This window comes from Mesoplodon densirostris, chromosome 12, assembly GCF_025265405.1.
Source record: "Mesoplodon densirostris isolate mMesDen1 chromosome 12, mMesDen1 primary haplotype, whole genome shotgun sequence".
Taxonomy (NCBI): Eukaryota; Metazoa; Chordata; class Mammalia; order Artiodactyla; family Ziphiidae; genus Mesoplodon; species Mesoplodon densirostris.
Genome location: NC_082672.1, coordinates 553,731 through 572,045, shown reverse-complemented (window position 1 = coordinate 572,045; position 18,315 = coordinate 553,731). Strand labels below are relative to the sequence as shown.

The window sequence follows — 18,315 nt, the reverse complement described above, 5'->3', positions numbered from 1 at the left end:
GGTCCCAGAGGCAAGCGCCGTAGCCTTTCAGAGAGTAGCCGGCGCCCGCTCTTCGAAGAGAGCTGACAGCGAGGTAAAGGCTTTCTCTCCCAAGGAAACATTCGAAATCACTCTTGATGGATAAAAATTTTAAAGTCTGACCTTACAAAGAAATTGGCAAAACTATGGAGCAACGGAAGCTCGAAGACTCTATTGGAGCGTAAATTGGTACAGCAATATTTCGAACAGGGATTGGCATTACTCGGCATAGTTGAAAATACACACGCATCATGACCCAGCAGTTTCACGCCGAGGTATGTACCCTAGCCAGAAAGACGTGTAACAATGTTCATAAAACATTGTTCTTAATGGCCCCAAAGTGGAAATGAGCTAAATGTCCATAAACTGCAGAATAGATAAAGCAACTGAGGGATGTCACAGCAAAAAAATTAACCTACTTCAGCTAGAGCGAAGGCACATCAATCAACATGGATGAGTCTTCTAACGTTGAGCAAAAGAATACATACTATATACTTTAGGAGTACACAGTGAGTAGGAAGGGCCTGTGTGGCTGGGGACGGGTCGCGGTGCTGGCAGTACTGGTTGTCTTTACTTGATTTAATACCGTCTGTTAATCTGTATATGGGTTTATGTACTTCTTTATATGAATATTATATTTTACAATTTAAAAATGTTATGTAAAAAAGCAAGCAAGCAGCTGGGTAATATAGAATGGACTGTCTGATATATACATGCAGTTCTGGAGGCAGAGAGGATTTTTGAAAAGTACTTTTTTAATTAAAACTTTCCCCATACTTTACTGTAAACAAAGGATTTTCTTTGATGGTTATGGACAGAGAAGTATTGTACTTATTCAAGTACTGGCCTGGATACAAAAATTCTGTAAAACATTTCCTATCCTTAAGGAGCTCACAACCTCATTGATTATATGAAGTACAAAGGAGGCAAATTAACAAGCATTACAACATGTAATTATGCCTAAATGAGCCATAGGAGAGGTACTCTGGGGTCCAACTACCTATAGTCTTTTTGTGACCAATGTGAAAATAGTGCATAAGATGGTAGCAGCAGAATTAAAATATAATCGAATTTGTAAACCAGGTGTTTTTTTGTTTGTTTGTTTTTTATCATTCTACATGTTTGAGAATAGCTAACATGCTTACCATGTGCCAGGCACTGTTCATGCATTTCCTTAATCCATCTCACAATCCTTAGAGTACACGTGCTATTATTACTTCATCCTACAGACGAAGAAACTGAGGCGGAGAGGTCTGGTAACTTGCTAAATGTAACACCGCTAGTCGGTTTAAGCAGTCAATATTTAAAAATCAATGTCTTGTCTACTACATCCAGCAACAACCAATCGTAAAATACTCTGGCAGGGTGGCCTCGCCCGGAAGGCAGAAGAGCTCCGCCCCGCCCCTTGTTTCCCTTAAGCCGAATACCCAGCAAATCACAGGAAGTGACGCAACGCCCACACTTCCCATGGCCCGCGCTCCACGGTGGGCAGACGGCCGAAGCCGAGGGCGGAACTGGCGGAAGTGACGTTAACAAAGCGAGCCAGGAGTTCTGTAGGGTCGGGAAGGGTCGCCGTAGCGGGCGCCTCGGCCGTTTGCGACTTAACTTCGTTTTCGCCGGCCGGTAGTTGTCTCTGCAGTGACTCCAGGTAACAGACCTTTTAGCTTTTCTCTGAGGTTTCGTGTAGAGGTGACCACTGCAGCGGGGCCCTGGGGTGATGGTGGGAGGAGGCGCGGAATGGACGGGGAGACCGCGCGGGGGCTGTTCCTCCCGCTCGTGCTGCCGCAGCTTCGGCCTGTACCGGCTGCCGACCCCAACGGGTGCCTTCCTCTGCCGTGGTTCGAAAGCGGCTTCCCATTGTACGAGCGTGGGGTGCAGGGTGCTGGGAGGGGCCTGGGACAGGACAGTCCCGCGCATCCAAGACGCGGAGTCTTTATGTCCTGCCATCCGTTAATTCTCCTCGATATTGAAAGGCAGATTCACCCTGGCCTGTGCCCACCTGTTTTGCTACCAGCAGTGGTGGTTTTGTAATAAAGTTGCGCTTGAGACTTTCTAACGTTTTGTCAGAGGTCGGAGAGTTCAGGCACGCTAGAGCGTTAAGATACAAATACACACCACTTTCCTTACGAGGTCTCCCTCCCTAGGGCCTGGACTGTGTGGTTTTCTCGTTTAAAACTCCAGGTAGGCGTCTCTGAAAAGATTATGCTTGATTGACATATGCAGTCACTAGAAGGCTATGCAGAATTAATTGAGTCTTTTCCCTTAGCAGTGATTATCTCCAAAAAATACCGAATTTGACCAAAAAATGAGGAGATTCTGCAAACAACTCTCTTTTGTGAGGATAAAGTAGTGCGGTAATAGTTGTGCGGTTTTAATGACACAGGGGAGGAAAGATGGTCAGTTCCACCACTGGGAGTGAGAGATGAGCTCTGAAAATGGTAACATGAGGCCTCAACCTAGTTCCACAGATTTCTTCTCTAGACTTAGTTTGTAAAAAGGGGTCTGGGAGCCACCAGTTTCTGGATAATCTGTGGTCATATTAATGAGTGGTTTAAATCCTGCCCTCATTAGCTCTTGCCTGAACCACAGCAGTGCGTCTTAAACCGAACTTCCAGCCTCCAGTTTTATCTCTTGGAATTCATCCACACTCTTGCCAAAGTAGATCTACTCATGGTGCACTTCAGAACCTTGTCACTGCCCATATTGCTTATGTAATAATGACTTAAAATTCTGATAATGTGACCCCACTTATATTTGCTGTCTCATCCCCTGCAGGAACGTTCCATGCAGTCATGCTAAATTTGTTGCTTGCATACTGCATGCTCTTTCAGTGTTTGTCAATTTCTGCTTGATCTTTCTTCTGCCTGAAATGCTGAATGTAAATTCCTTCTCACCTTGCTAGACCCAAGTCATATGGTCCCTGCTTTATGAAACATACTCTTCAGAACACTTAACAGTTATATTGTCTTCTTTTGTGTAGCATGTATGCATTCATTCGTGATCACATACTATATGCCAGGCCCTGTACTAAGTACAGAGATTACAAAGACATATATTGCTGATTTCTTCACTCAAGGGGCTTAGCATAGTGCATATCTGCTATTATAGCACTTAAGTTTTGCAGTGATTATTTACAAACCCTTCAGATTGAACTCTTTGATGCCAAGGATCAAATGCCTCTTCATTTTTATATTTGCAGCACTTCTGTTGTTGTAAGAGGGTAACAGTGTCTGAAAGAGCATAATTTTCTTATATGTCTGATGTTTTCTGAAGCAGAGTTTTCTCTTTTTTTTGGTCTGTTTTCCATTGATGAATATGTAGGATATATAGTCTTTGGAGTCCTTTGTCCTTTCAAAGTCATTATCAGATTCTTTCTGAGTGCTTATTTTGTACATGCTTGAGTTACATGTGTGTCTTTGACGTATAACTTGTAACTTTAAGATCTGTAAGTTCTGTGTGAGACTATCTTATTAGATGGTAATGTTTAAACTGAAATCTAATAATAATAGCTAACATTTATCCTGTGCTTACTGTGTGATAATTAGATGCTGTTCTTGAGGTGTTAATCAGTCCTGTTTGAATCGGTCAGTTCTCACAGCAACCCTGAGCACGGTAGGAGTCCATCTGAACTAAACAATAAAAGGTAGTTCATCAGTCACTCGGTTCTTTTGACTAAAAGAAATTTCAAACGTGTAGCCAGTAAAGACATGATTTAAGGAAAGCCAGATACAGGCATAGTTTGTATTTATGTGTTCTGAAGAAGTAAAATTATTACATATATAAAAACATGATGTTTATTTTTATGTCTGTATGGTTTCTATCACAGTGTTTTATTTAAAGTAGTTGCTCAATAAATGAGCATACTAAAGTGTATTGGATCCAATTCAAAATTTATTAAACTTAATGCCCAAGACATTGTAGAGGATAGAATGCTGAATGGAATATTTTAAAACTTGAATTTAGCCTAATAGCACTGTGTATACAATGCATAATAAATATTTCTACTCAGATATGACAGGTTCCTTAGGAATTTGTTTTCCCTGGGTGTTTTTCCCCAAAAGTTTTTTTTTTTTTTTTTTTCCGGTATGCGGGCCTCTCACTGTTGTGGCCTCCCCCGTCGCGGAGCACAGGCTCCGGACGCGCAGGCTCAGCGGCCATGGCTCACGGGCCCAGCCGCTCCGCGGCATATGGGATCCTCCCAGACCGGGGCACGAACCCGTATCCCCTGCATCGGCAGGCGGACTCTCAACCACTTGCGCCACCAGGGAGGCCCTCCCCAAAAGTTTTTAATGCTGATTATGTACCTTAATTTTAACATTATAAGACTATAAGTTAAAGAGGGAGGGGATATGGGAACATATATATATGTATAATTGATTCATTTTGTTATAAAGCAGAAACTAACACACCATTGTTAAGCAATTATACTCCAATAAAGATGTAAAAAAAATAATATATATGCTATTTATTATATATTGTATTATGTTTACTAATTACATTTATTATATTATAATTACATTATAATTAAGGTAGCATTTTGTTTTAGATAGACAAAACAACCAGTGGAATAGGAAGCATCTTAAAATTAGATTCAAGAGCTTAAGGGAATTGAGATTAAAATAAAATTCAAGGAAAAAAAAGACTATAAATTAAACACATAAAAAAACAATTTTTGTCCTGTTGGCAATTTTGCATGCAGTCACAGGAAATGTGGAAGGAATAGGATTTCAGCTTTGTAAGGTAAAAAGAAATATATTCCAAAATAGTTTCGTTGGTTTTTTTTCATTCTTTGTTTGTTTGTTTTTTTGTTTAACCATGAAACTGGTTTATAAGACTGTATAGCTTACCTGTATTCTTACATTAAACTTCAAACTTTTTTCAAAGCAGCATCACTGTTTCTTGGTGTGCATGAAGATAACCCAGAGAGCTGAGGAAGTCGCTAAGAGTGTGCTGGGGATGCTCTAGGAAAAGACTGAATGCTGAGGTGATTCCCAGTCCAAAGGTTTTTGATTTGCCAAGAAGAAAGTGAACCTCATGGATCAGAACAACAGCCTCCCACCTTATGCCCAGGGCCTGGCCTCCCCTCAGGTAATACAACTGGAGGGAGGGTACACGTAGGACAGAATCTGCATTGTTAGAGACAGTATAAAAGGGAAGCAAGGGAATTTAACCATCTGTTGTTGAAAATGGATTTATATTTTTTAAGCCTCCTTTATTTCATTGAGAAGTTCTGTTAGGCTTTGAATAAGCATGATAGTGTTTGATTTGGGGAGTTTGTTTGGAAGCTAAAATGTGTATTTGTAAAACTTAATCTTTTTTTTTTTTTTTGCTGTACGCGGGCCTCTCACTGCTGTGGCCTCTCCCGTTGCGGAGCACAGGCTCCAGACACACAGGCTCCGCGGCCATGGCTCGCAGGCCCAGCCGCTCCGCGGCATGTGGGATCTTCCGGGATCGGGGCACGAACCCGTGTCCCCTGCATCGGCAGGCGGACTCTCAACCACTGCGCCACCAGGGAAGCCCTAAAACTTAATCTTTTGATAAGCACTTATGAAAGTGGTCTGAGTGATTATAGGGTGTTTGACTTTGGAGATAACTCTAACCAAATTATTTTCTAGTTTTATCTTTTCATTTTTATGTTTAAGGTTCCAAATAATGTAGCTACTTTTAAATTTTTTAAATAACTTCTGTTGAAGTGTAGTTTACATACTTAAATAAAAACGCTCTTTTTTCTTTAAGATTTAAGTTTATTTATTTTTGGCTGCGTTGGGTCTTTGTTGCTGCGCGCTGGCTTTGTCTAGTTGCGGCGAGCGGGGGCTACTCTTCGTTGTGGTGCGCGGGCTTCTTCTTGTGGTGGCTTCTCTTGTTGCAGAGCACGGGCTCTAGGTGTGTGGGCTTCAGTAGTTGTGGCACGCGGGCCCTAGAGCGCAGGCTCAGTAGTTGTGGCGCACGGGCTTCGCTACTCCGCGGCGTGTAGGATCTTCCCAGACCAGGGATCGAACCCGTTTCCCCTGCATTGTCAGGTGGATTCTTATCCACTGTGCCACCAGGACGTCCAAAAACACCCATTTTAAGTATGTGTTTTGATAAGTGTATGCACCTGTGAAAGTTATAGAACATTTCAATCACCCTAAAAATCCCTTCCTGCCCCTTTGCAGTCACTCCCCTAGCTCCAGGCAGCTACTGATCTGCTTTCCAGAGTTAGAGATAGTTTTGCCTACTCTGGAATATCATGCAAATGGCATCATACCAGTATATGCTTTTTTTGTGTCTGTCTTCTTTGTATATCAGCAAGTTCCTTTTTATCACCAAGTAGCACTCTGTTGTATGGGTGTACGACAGTTTGTCCATTTTCCAGTTGCTGACATTAGGGTTGTTTCCAGGTTGGGGCCATTGTGAATAAAGGTGCTGTACGTTTGTGTACATTTCTCCGTGTCTGCTATGTTTTTGTTTCTCTTGGGTGAGTACTCAGGAGTGGGATTGCTGGGTCATTGTGTAAGTGCATGTTTAACTTTATAAGAAAGCATGTTCTGAAGTTCTGCCAGCGACATGTGGGAGTTCTAGTTGCTCCACATCCTCACCAGCCCTTGGGTTTTTACTTCAGCCATTCTAGCAGTACAAGCATTTTCCTGTCGACTTATGATCTTGAACATCTTGTCAAGTGCTTATTAGCTATTTATAGATCTTCATTTGTAAAGTGTCCTTCACATCTTTTGCCCATTCTTTATTGGTCTATTTTTTCATCTTTTATTGAGTTTTGATTGTTCTTTATGTAGTCTGGATATGAGTTCTTTCTCAGATATATGTATGGTAGATGTTTTCTCGTAGTCTGTGGCTTAATTTTTAATTTCCTTTTTAAAAAATATTTATTTATTTATTTTTTTGGCTGCATAGGGTCTTAGTTGTGCCACATGGGATCTTTCATTGCGGCACGTGGGCTTCTCTCTAGTTGTGGTGCACGGACTTCTCTCTAATTCTGGTGCACAGTATCCAGAGCGCATGGGCTCTGTAGTTGCGGCACTCGGGCTCTCCAGTTGTGGCACATGGGCTTAGTTGCCCTGCAGCCTGTGGGATCTTAGTTCCCTGACCAGGGATTGAACCGGCGTCCCCTGTATTGCAGGACAAGTTCTTAACCACTGGACCACCAGGGAAGTCCCAAGTTTTAATTTTCTTAATGGTATCTTTCAAAGAGTAGAAGTTCTCGATTTTTTCTAAGTCTTAGAGCATTGTTATCCTCTAGAGCCTGAAGGGTTAAGGAGCTTCCTTAAATTCTCACGTGTTGTAAGTAGCAGAGTTGGATTTCACACCCAGGTCTGCTTCCACACCCTAAACTCTTACCTACTGTGTTATGCTGAAGAAGAAGGTGATGTGTGTAAGAAGAGCAAGTTCCTCCCCGTTACTGCTAAATAACCCCATTTGTGCTCGCAAGGTGCCTGTCTTTGCAAATCTCACCTGCTGTTCTACCAGCCAAGTCCTACAGACACTCACACCAGCCAGCCTAACCCATTGTTCTCCTAACTTCCCGCAGGGTGCCATGACTCCTGGAATCCCTATCTTTAGTCCGATGATGCCGTATGGCACAGGACTGACTCCACAGCCTATTCAGAGCACCAACAGTCTGTCTATTTTGGAAGAACAGCAAAGGCAGCAGCAGCAACAGCAGCAGCAGCAGCAGCAGCAGCAACAGCAGCAGCAGCAGCAGCAGGCGGCAGTGGCAGCCGTTCAGCAGTCGACCTCCCAGCAGGCAACCCAGGGGGCGTCCGGCCAGACACCACAGCTTTTCCACTCACAGACTCTTACGACCGCACCCTTGCCGGGCACCACTCCCCTGTATCCCTCCCCCATGACCCCCATGACCCCCATTACCCCTGCCACGCCAGCCTCGGAGAGCTCTGGGATTGTGCCGCAGCTGCAGTGAGTACTTGTTGTATGTCCTTTCCCTGCCCTGGAGGCGTCTCCTGGAACCGTGCTGCTGTTCGTTGTTCTCAGATGGATTGATTTATTTGTGTAGCACTAATGGTGATCATGCATCAAAACTTGCTTTAAAAAGAAAAGGAAAGCTGTCTTAGTGAGTCCGTGTCCCCAGTAAAAGGCTCTCATAGCATCTTCAGAAATTTAGTAGCTGTGCTTATATGTTTGGGCCAGTGAAGTCCAATTTAGATTGCATTATTGTTATTATAGACATTTCGCTGTAGCTGATTTACCAAATGAAGCTTTATGTAGTCTCCTTCCCTTGTGATATTTTTAGTCTTTGGGAAGATTAATTACTTAGTCACGGAATCATTATAGTTCATAGTGGTCCTTGTTTTCCTTCATTGGTTATTGTAAGGGCTGCATGTAAATTTTTGAAGAACTGTGCCTTTCCCACAAGCTGAGGATGGCTGTTCTTGTCCTAAATGTATTTTTCCATCTAACTGAATTAGGTCCTGTATGTAACAGAACTGGGGGGTAGGGGACGGGTAGGGAAAATTTCTCCTGCCTGAAAAACAAACAAATATTCTTAAATATCTGTCACCGAGAAGTATATGCTTTTGCCTTTAGGAAGTTTATGGCCATATCAGGGGTTATCTGTAACAACTATGTTACCCAGTTTTCTTGTAAGTCATTCCTGATCATTTTTAGAACTAAGTAATGTTTAACCATGGATCCTGACTGTTATCCAGTGACCTAAATCTTGCCTTGGGTGTTTGTTTGATCTGAAACAATTTAAAAAACAAAATAATTTTAAACTTAATGATTTTAGAAGGATAAGCACTTGTTAGTTCACCTCTATAAACACCATACCCTATTGTCTTGCACACTTACCTGGCTCTTATGTGCATTTAAGTTTGCACCTTTGGTTTAAATCGTAAATTCTACCCAGTTCAGATGGGGTGTTTGTTTCTTGCCAACACCATAATATTTCTGATATTCCACAAAGCGTCCCAGAAAATTCACAAGATTGTAGAAATTAAACAACATACTTTTATTTTCTTAATTTCTTTTTGTTATGAACTTATTTATTTATATTTTTGGCTGCATTGGGTCTTCATTGCTGCGTGCGGCGAGCGGGGGCTACTCTTCTTTGCTGTGCATGGGCTCAGTAGTTGTGGCTCCTGGGCTCTAGAGCGCAGGCTCAGTAGTTGTGGTGCATGGGCTTAGTTGCTCCATGGCCTGTGGGATCTTCCTGAACCAGGGCTCGAACCCGTGTCCCTTGCCTTGGCAGGCGGATTCTTAACCTCTGCGCCACCAGGGAAGTCCAAATAACACACTTTTAAACAGCCAATGGATTGAAGATCACAGGGGCAGTTAGAAAATACTTAGAGACAAATAAAAACAAAAATACAACATACTAAAACATGTGGGATGCAGCAAATGTGGTGCTATAGGTGAAATTTATACCTATAAATGATCACATTATAAAACAAGAGGGCTTCCCTGGTGGCGCAGTGGTTGAGAATCTGCCTGCCAATGCAGGGGGCACGGGTTCGAGCCCTGGTCTGGGAAGATCCTACATGCCACGGAGCAACTAGGCCCCTGAGCCACAACTACTGAGCCTGCGCGTCTGGAGCTTGTGCTTCACAACAAGAGAGGCCGCGACAGTGAGAGGCCCACGCACCGCGATGAAGAGTGGCCCCCTCTCACCGCAACAAGAGAAAGCCCCCGCACAGAAACAAAGACCCAACACAGCCAAAAATAAATAAAACAAACAAACAAAAATATTTCAGATCAATGACTTAACGTTACAACTGAAAAAAGAACAAACTAATCCCAAAGCTAGCAGAAGGAAGGAAATAGTAAAGATTAGGGCAGAGATAAATGAAATAGAGAAAAGAAAAACAGTAGAGAAAATCAATGAAACAAAAGGTTGGTTCTTTGAAAAAAATCAACAAATGTTTAGTTAGACTAACAAAAAAGGGAAGACTCAAATTACTAAAATCAGAAAAGGAAGTAGGGATGTTACTACCAATTCTACAGAAATAAAATAGATTATAAGAAAGTTCTGTGAACTTGTGTATGTAAAATTGATTGGAAGGAAATAGGTGATGTAGAAATGCGAACGTTGAGCTGATCATCCTAACTGGCGTTACAACTGTATTAAAGAAGACACCCACCCTCTTTTCAACCTAATTACGAGCCATCAAGTTTTCAAAGGTATTGCATTTTGACAGTGCAAAAAAAAGACCCAGAAGCAGCCATGAGCTGGAACAGTTGGAGATGTATTTGCAATCTGGGATCAGTATTCACAAGAGAGTGATGTTACAACTCATTTATAAGTTATTTATAAAATTATATAAGAATATTAAAAAATGAAATGTGTTCATTGGACCCAGGTAATAAATGGTGATGTTTGTTTTTCTTGACTTACTGAGGGTTAATCAGAGGAAAAAGCTGGTTTTCTTCCTTTGTCAAAGATAATTGAACTCTTGTTCTTCCAAAAGATACTTATTTTGAGAGAAGTGAGAAAGTCATACCTCACTTAGGAGCCATGTGTATACAGAGCAAGTTACCCCCATTTAAGCCTCAGCTTCTTCATCTGAAAATGGCAGTATTAATAGTTATTACTTCATAGTGCATTGTAAGTATTAAGTGAGATTATCTTTGTAAAATGTTGGCATGGTGTTTGGTACTTGTTTAAACACTTAATAAATGTCAGCAATTTTTTAAAATTTTAATTTAAAAAATTAAGATAGTTTAATTTAATCTCATTAAATTTCATTAAATTAGTTCTAATGAAAGAATACAACTTCTAAGTAATCATCTAACACCAACAGTAAATAATCATGTTTTCTTTTCTAATTTCTTACAGAAATATTGTATCCACAGTGAATCTTGGCTGTAAACTTGACCTAAAGACCATTGCACTTCGTGCCCGGAATGCTGAATATAATCCCAAGGTCAGAACAATTTTAATATATTTCAGACTATAATAATACAGAATTTTCTTCCAAAGGTCTCTAGATCAAAAAGAATATGTTGTGTTTAAGTTTGTTGACACCAGCAAAACAAGGATTTAAAGCAAAATATGCAGCATTTTTATTGAATAGCTGCCAAGTAAGAGACTCTAGGAATACAGCAGTCCACAAGATAAAGTTTGACATATCCATTGTGAGGGGATCATGTGAAGTTACAGAAGAAAATATATAGTATGATCCCATTTATGTTTTGAAAACTATATAGAACAGAATGCCATGCTACCTGGAATTTACTTCAGAATAGTCCAGTTGGAGAATTGGGAAAGGGGCATATGGATGAAACAAGATTAGCCAAAAGTTAATAATTGTTAAAGTTGGATAATAAGTACAAGAAGTTTATTATATTTTCTACCTTTGTATAACTGCCGATTTTTTAATAATAAAAAGATTAAGGGAAAAATACCTACAAGTTTTCTGATTTTAAGATATCAGCCTAGGGCTTCCTTGGTGGCGCAGTGGTTAAGCATCCCCCTGCCAGTGCAGGGGACATGGGTTCGATCCCTGCTCTGGGAAGATCCCACATGCCGTGGAGCAACTAAGCCCGTGCACCACAGCTACTGAGCCTGCGCTCTAGAGCCCATGAGCCACAACTACTGAGGCCCCGCACGCCTAGAGCCCGTGCTGTGCAACAAGAGAAGCCACCGCAATGAGAAGCCCGTGCACCGCAACGAAGAGTAGCCCCCGCTCGCCGCAACTAGAGAAAGCCCGTGCACAGCAATGAAGACCCAATGCAGCCAAAAATAAATAAATAAAATAAATAAATTTATTTAAAAAAAAAACAGCCTAATGCATATGGCAAGTCCATATGAATATAGCATTATAAGAATTAATCTTTTGTCATAATTTTATTAAGTTGAATACATGATTTTACATAATTTTTTCTAATGAAATTATATTAGTTATCCAAGCAATAAAACCAGTAGAGGGAATTTAGGAAATGCAAAATAATTAGGCATTTCCTGGGACTTGTATAAACTAGAATATAATGCTAGCATTTTTACATGGTGGTAAAATCAGAAGACATATAGTAGTTTTTAAACTAAAATTGTGAAAGCAATCTAATCTGTCAAAGAATGATCTTGATTAGAAATAATATGAATTTTTTCATGTGTAATTAGATAGCAGATATTAAAATTTCAGTTATTTTGAAACTAATTTTTTGCCTTATATCATGTAACCTAGTCACTGAGGCCATTACATTTATATAAATGCCGATCCACCAATTCAGTTTCTAAAAGTCTATTGGAAACAGGAGGTAACATCACTATGCGTTGATATGCTTGTAATCTGATTTATTAATTCCTTCTGGAGGTGGAAAAGGTTTATCAGTAGATTTGCCTAAAAAAATTAATAAAACAAAATTTATAGTTAAAGATATTTTTGCAAATATTCCTTGTCTTCACTTGTTGGGATGTGTATGACAGAACACAGAGATCTTGGTCCAACCGCCTGAGCAGTCACAACTTGTGTGTTTGCTCCGTATGCAAAAGACGTGTGGCACATGGTGATGTAAGGGAGCCCTGTATGGAAACACATGACAGATATCTTGATAACTTTCTAAGTACCAGGTCCTTCTTACTATTTGGGGTGTTTTTTTCTCATTGTCTAGTTCTGACAGAAGTCAGCAGTCTGGTATGACATCATTAACTATTGTCTCTGGCTGTTTTAGCGGTTTGCTGCTGTAATCATGAGAATAAGAGAGCCCCGGACCACTGCACTGATATTCAGTTCTGGGAAGATGGTGTGCACAGGAGCCAAGAGGTGGGTTTAAAGGAGTTCATTGTCCTGGTCTGTATGTTACGAAAGAAATGGCTGTGTCATGGTTTCTAGGTGTTAGGCTAATACTTTAATAAAATGTTATTGTTGCTTTCTTATTAAAATAGTTGATTCTCATCACTTTTAGACAGCAGTAACTTCATTTTCTTAAAATCAGGCATTAGTTTAGGGTGTATGCTATCACCTTATTTCCATACAGTTCAGCATGTATGCATGCCTCATTTTTGTCATTCATGACCCTGCACTTGAGAGCCTCTTGTCGACGATGATACTGCTTTCATTATGCTTTTGTTACATGAGCCCTGCCCTGCTAAGTCATAGTTTTGTCCAAGAGATGACTTCTAGGAATGGATAAAGAAAGACTTGACATAAAAGAGGAATTAGTGTATGCATTCTTTGAGTATAAGTCTCATCATTGTTTTCCTATCCAAATGAAGCTTGTTAGTTTTCATCTCAGTAGAAATTTGTGAGCTAAAATACAATAATATTAATGATAATGGTGATGATGATATTATGTTTCACATGTATAAAATCTAGGGCTGTCGGGACTTCTCTGGTAGTCCAGTGGCTTAAGACTGTGCTCCCAATGCAGGCGGCCCGGGTTCGATCCCTGGTCAGGGAATTAAGTCCCACACGCGGCAACTAAGAGTTTGCATGCCACAAAGATTCCACATGCTGCAACTAAAGATCCCGCGTGCTGCAATGAGGATCCCGTGTGCTGCAACTAAGACCCGGCACAGCCAAATAAATAAATAACTTTTTTTTTTTTTTTTAAATCTAGGGCTATCAGTAATTTGGTGAATTGAAGAGGGATTCATTTTGGTAGGCCTAAGCTTTCTGTCAAGGACACGGGAATACTTTGTACATAAAACTCTTAATGTCTGTTGAGCTTTTCTTTATTGGAAGGGGTGACCACTTTATACTTTATAAAATATCTTTCCTAATTTGGACTTCTTATAAGCTTTTCATCTAAATAATTATTTTAGCTGTCTTAGCGTATGAATATTTCACTTTTTCTTTCCCTAGTGAAGAACAGTCCAGACTAGCAGCAAGAAAATATGCCAGGGTTGTACAGAAGTTGGGTTTTCCAGCTAAGTTCTTGGACTTCAAGATTCAGAACATGGTGGGGAGCTGTGACGTGAAGTTCCCTATAAGGTTAGAAGGCCTTGTGCTTACCCACCAACAGTTCAGTAGGTGAGTCTGAAATGGATTGTGATTGCTTTTGGCAACAATTAATTTATAATCTATTTAAACATTGTTCATGATAAAACATGTGCAAACTAATTAGTATGTAAGAACAAATGATATACTTATAGGTATATTTATCGTTGAAGTTTCTTCCTGATGTCTTTGGTAACACCTATTCTCACCAGCCTCCTACTTCCCTGTCATTTCGCTTAACGACACCCAAAACTCCCCTTTACTGGGATGAAATTGATTCCCTTCTGTATGTTTTATCATTTTATTGCTCACTAAATACATTTTAAATACATGAACAAAGTCCACAACCTCTTGTATCAATTTTTTCCCCAGTTGTTTGAATCTTTTGTGCTAGTCAACATTTATTTTCCCTGCTACTTCCTGATGAAGACTTAGAAGGCAGGTGGTCCCTGCCCACCTCTCCAGCCTCTCTGCTCATAGCACCCCCAAGGCTTATCATGCCCTTATTGCACAAGGGCCCTTGCACATCCCACTTTTATACCTGGCACACTCTTATTTCACTTTTCACCTAGGAAAGTCCCACTGGCATTTCACATATCCACCCCAGCATCTCTTCCTCAGAGAAGCCTATCTTGAATTTTCCACTAGGTTAAACACAGTCACACATCCTGTTTTCAATCTCTCTAACTAAGAAAATGAAATTACTAGGATTAGAATAAAACATACCAATAGTGCATTTAGTCAGACAACATAGTCAGGGAAAGATTCAGTCTCCAACTAGTATCTTTGCAGTCACTTTGATTAAATTGCCTGAACAAAGTTAACAGCTAGAGATATTTCAGTTTAAGGAGATGAGATGTGAATGATTAGAAGGTAAACTGTGTGACTGTCAGATCTTATAAATAAATGATTATTGGGCTCTTGTAAGTCGGTGTAAACTTGTCCAGAATGAAACTTGATAAAGGTCAGAGACTATAGAACATATTTATAAAGCTCTTGTTCTTATGTCAGGAAATCCAGATTCATTAGAAATAGAGTTAGTTGGTCTTCATGTGCCAGTTACAAGTTGGCCTCCCTGGCCTTGAGCACTCTCCCCTGTGATGCTCCTTAAGAACTGGGCTTCACCTCCTCATCAGTTTGCTGCTTACCCAGTACTTTCCCTTGTTCAGGTCCCCGTTTTTTCTAAAGGCATGAGTAGCTGTTAATTTCTAAACTGTTTTTGCCATTTTCCTTCTAGTTATGAGCCAGAGTTATTTCCTGGTTTAATCTACAGAATGATCAAACCAAGAATTGTTCTCCTTATTTTTGTTTCTGGAAAAGTTGTATTAACAGGTAAGTTGCAACAGGAAGTAGTGTTCGAAGTTTTGAAAGTGTGAAGAATGGCATTTTCTCAGTGCTGAGAAGTAATATCGCAGTGTCGGGACAGTTGACTGGTGACTTGTAAAGCAGCTTTGCCCCTTTTTTCTCTTCCCCTGATCCTGACACTCTGATGGGGAACACACCCACCAGAGGAAGTGAGCCAAGGGAAGTCAGAGCGCAGCCCGGCTGGTTCTCCAGCTGAAGCATGACCTTGGTGGGGGAGGGGTAGGGGGGCATTACATTACATAACAGGTGGCGTTTTAAGTTGGGTACCATTGTCTAAAACTTTGGGGTTCATCACCATTATCATTTTGCGACAACAAAGGAAGATTCAAAAGAGCTTGTTTGAAGGCAGCAATTGGGAGAATAAGATTCAGCCACTCTCACTGCGGCCCTGCTGGGTTCTGACCCAGTCCAGAGACCAGCACCAGTCACGTGGGCAGACTGCGGAAGGAGGCTGGAGTCACCTGGGGCGCTACTTTTGTAATTTTTTTAAAAAGCCAACTTAAAAAAAACCACCTTAAAAACAAAAATAGGATTATGACAAGGGTCCATCGTTAATGTTTTAATGCATCTGTCTTACTAGGTGTGGAGAGAATTGTGCTTGTGGTTTTATGTTAAGAAATGCCGTTTTTTCAGACTCTTCTCTACTCCAACTTGTCTTCATAGGTGCTAAAGTCAGAGCAGAAATTTATGAAGCCTTTGAGAACATCTACCCTATTCTAAAGGGTTTCAGGAAGACAACGTAATGGCTGTCATGTACTCCTGCCTCCCCCACCCACTTGTTTTATTAAAACAAATCAGTTCTGGTACATTTAGTGGTGTTGTGGATGGCCCCATGTGATGAGAGGATGGATGTCTGGTTGTAGGTTGCAGCACGAGGTGAAGCTCTCCTGCATGTGTACCCCGTAGGGATACCAGGGAGGGGGTATTATTTCTGCACAGAGAACACCGAAGTGTTACTGTAAGTTGCTCGAACTGTGCTGCTATTTGGGCAGCGCTGCCCGTTTATTTATATTTAGATTTTAAACACTTACTGCTGTTGACAAGTTGGTTTAAGGGACAAAACTTTAAGTGTTAAAGCCACCTCAACAATCCATTGGACTTTATTTTGTTTAATTTCTTCCCCATAAACCACAGTTTTTATATTTCTACCAGAAAAGTAAAAATCTTTTTTAAAAGTGTTGTTTTCTAATTTGTAACTCCTATGGGTTATTTTTGTGCCACATTCCACCTTTTCAGTATTGCAGGACAGAATAGAAATGTATTAATGAAAACAAATGGCTGTACATATTTTTCTTCCTTCAGAGTACTCTGTACATTAAATGCTGTTTATAAAAGTGTTAGATTGATGTTATAAATGAAACTTTGTAAGATTCATGTGATCATACTGTTTAAAATGTTGTATTTTAGATATAATGCCTGAAACCATTTCAGTGTGTTTGCTTGCTTGCTTGCTTGTTGTTTGTTTCAATCAACATTTCATTGTATGTTGCAGTGAAAATGGAAGAATTGTCTGAAAATTTTAAGTTGCTCACAAAACGTGTTTATTAAGTCCTATACATTGAGCACCTCCCGTTTCCCAGATACGTTGCCTTCTTACAAAAGCTGCAGTTAGGTTTTGTTCCGCTTTCACAAGTAGGGCAAGGTAGGCCCCAGCTGAGGGTCTGCCCAAGGTTACAGAGCCCGTAAGTGGCAAACACGGGCTCTAAGCCAAAGGCCTTCAGTGTTAGAGCTGGGGTCGTCCACCGACCGGTGAGGTGTGTTTTTCTCATGAACATCAGGTGAGCATGTGTAAGTTCTTGGGGTTCATTGTTCGGGTGTGTGTGTTTCTTTTTAATTGTAAAAATATTTTTTCAGATGGCTCAGAGGTATATAACCAGAAAGTTTCTTCCTTCCTCTCCCGTCTGTCTGTTTCCCCAGGTTAACTACCAGATTGGTGGGTACCTCCCCAGCCCTCTTCTGTTCAGATTTTTTTCTTTTTGGGGTGCTTTTGTTATCCTATTGAAAAAATTGTAAAGCATATGTTTGATTTTATAGCTTCCTTTCTTTTTCTTTTTCTTTTTTCTTTTTTTTTTTTGCAGTATGCGGGCCTCTCACTGTTGTGGCCTCTCCCGTTGCGGAGCACAGGCTCCGGGCATGCAGGCTCAGCGGCCATGGCTTACGGGCCCAGCCGCTCCGTGGCATGTGGGATCCTCCCGGACCGGGGCACAAACCCGTGTCCCCTGCATTGGCAGGCGGACCCCCAACCACTGCGCCACCAGGGAAGCCTCTATAGCTTCCTTTTTTTAGTCACTATATCATACACATTTTTCCATGACAAACATACTGCCATGAAATGGAATCTGATGGTGCCACATGATGTAGTCTGATGGTGTAATCTGATGGTTACACAAGTTTATGTATTTAACCATTTCCATAATTATGGTCATTTACGTTATCTGTAGTGTTTTACTATTATAAACAGGTGCTGCAGGGAACATCCTTTTATGTGTATTTGTGGATAAGTACAGGTATTTCTATAGTAACATGCCTAGAAGAGGAGTCACTGTATTAAGAGCATTTATACATTCTAGGTTTTGATAGATCCATACCAGATTACAGTCCAGAGAGAACATGGTGTATTAAGTGCCCTTTTCTTGCATTTTCCAATCATCAGTGATGTCAGTAATGTATGGATGAATTGGAAAGACATCAGTCCAATATGATCTCCTTCTATTCAAGAAAGAATTGTTTCCCCACGTGTGAGTCTTAGGTTCTTCAGTAGAGTTTCTTAATTTTTTTCTATAGGGCTTTACATTACATAAAAGTTAATTCCTAAGTATTTTAGTTTGTTATTAATGGCATTTTTAATAAGACTTTAAAATTCTTGCTGATAGATTTACTTCCAGTCACTTTACTGAATTATTCTTACTCCTTATGCACCAGTCCAGCCACACCACCCACCCAAATAACCATTATCTTTTTACAGTAATTACCTAAACACCAATATAGGTTAGCCTTCCATTTTAATAAATTGATACGTTTTTATGTCTGTTTTACTCCTTAA

The 18,315-nt window shown here is 40.5% G+C and overlaps 1 protein-coding gene across 14 annotated transcripts; it reads left to right on the top strand.

The window, feature by feature from the left end:
* The first annotated feature begins 18 nt into the window (after positions 1-18).
* Positions 19-16,080, top strand: TBP (TATA-box binding protein). 14 transcript variants are annotated; one of them, XM_060114768.1, is made up of 11 exons: positions 1,350-1,666; positions 2,163-2,199; positions 2,288-2,353; positions 3,564-3,661; positions 4,903-5,106; positions 7,544-7,929; positions 10,805-10,892; positions 12,640-12,731; positions 13,773-13,940; positions 15,145-15,239; positions 15,936-16,080. In XM_060114768.1, the coding sequence occupies exons 5-11, from the start codon at positions 5,053-5,055 to the stop codon at positions 16,013-16,015; spliced, it is 963 nt and encodes a 320-aa protein (XP_059970751.1). In that variant the 5' UTR covers positions 1,350-1,666; positions 2,163-2,199; positions 2,288-2,353; positions 3,564-3,661; positions 4,903-5,052; the 3' UTR covers positions 16,016-16,080. The 14 variants fall into 14 exon arrangements, with proteins under 14 accessions (XP_059970759.1, XP_059970750.1, XP_059970760.1 ...); XM_060114770.1 differs by lacking the exon at positions 2,163-2,199; XM_060114771.1 differs by lacking the exon at positions 2,163-2,199 and having other exon boundaries at positions 2,285-2,353.
* Positions 16,081-18,315: the final 2,235 nt, after the last annotated feature.

Bases quoted from the DNA above. Each gene is read 5' to 3' on its own strand.
- TBP (XM_060114777.1), top strand. From the start codon at position 5,053: ATGGATCAGAACAACAGCCTCCCACCTTATGCCCAGGGCCTGGCCTCC. The intron at 5,107-7,543 runs GTAATACAACTG...AACTTCCCGCAG, and splicing joins AGGGCCTGGCCTCCCCTCAG to GGTGCCATGACTCCTGGAAT. The intron at 10,893-12,639 runs GTCAGAACAATT...TGGCTGTTTTAG, and splicing joins ATGCTGAATATAATCCCAAG to CGGTTTGCTGCTGTAATCAT.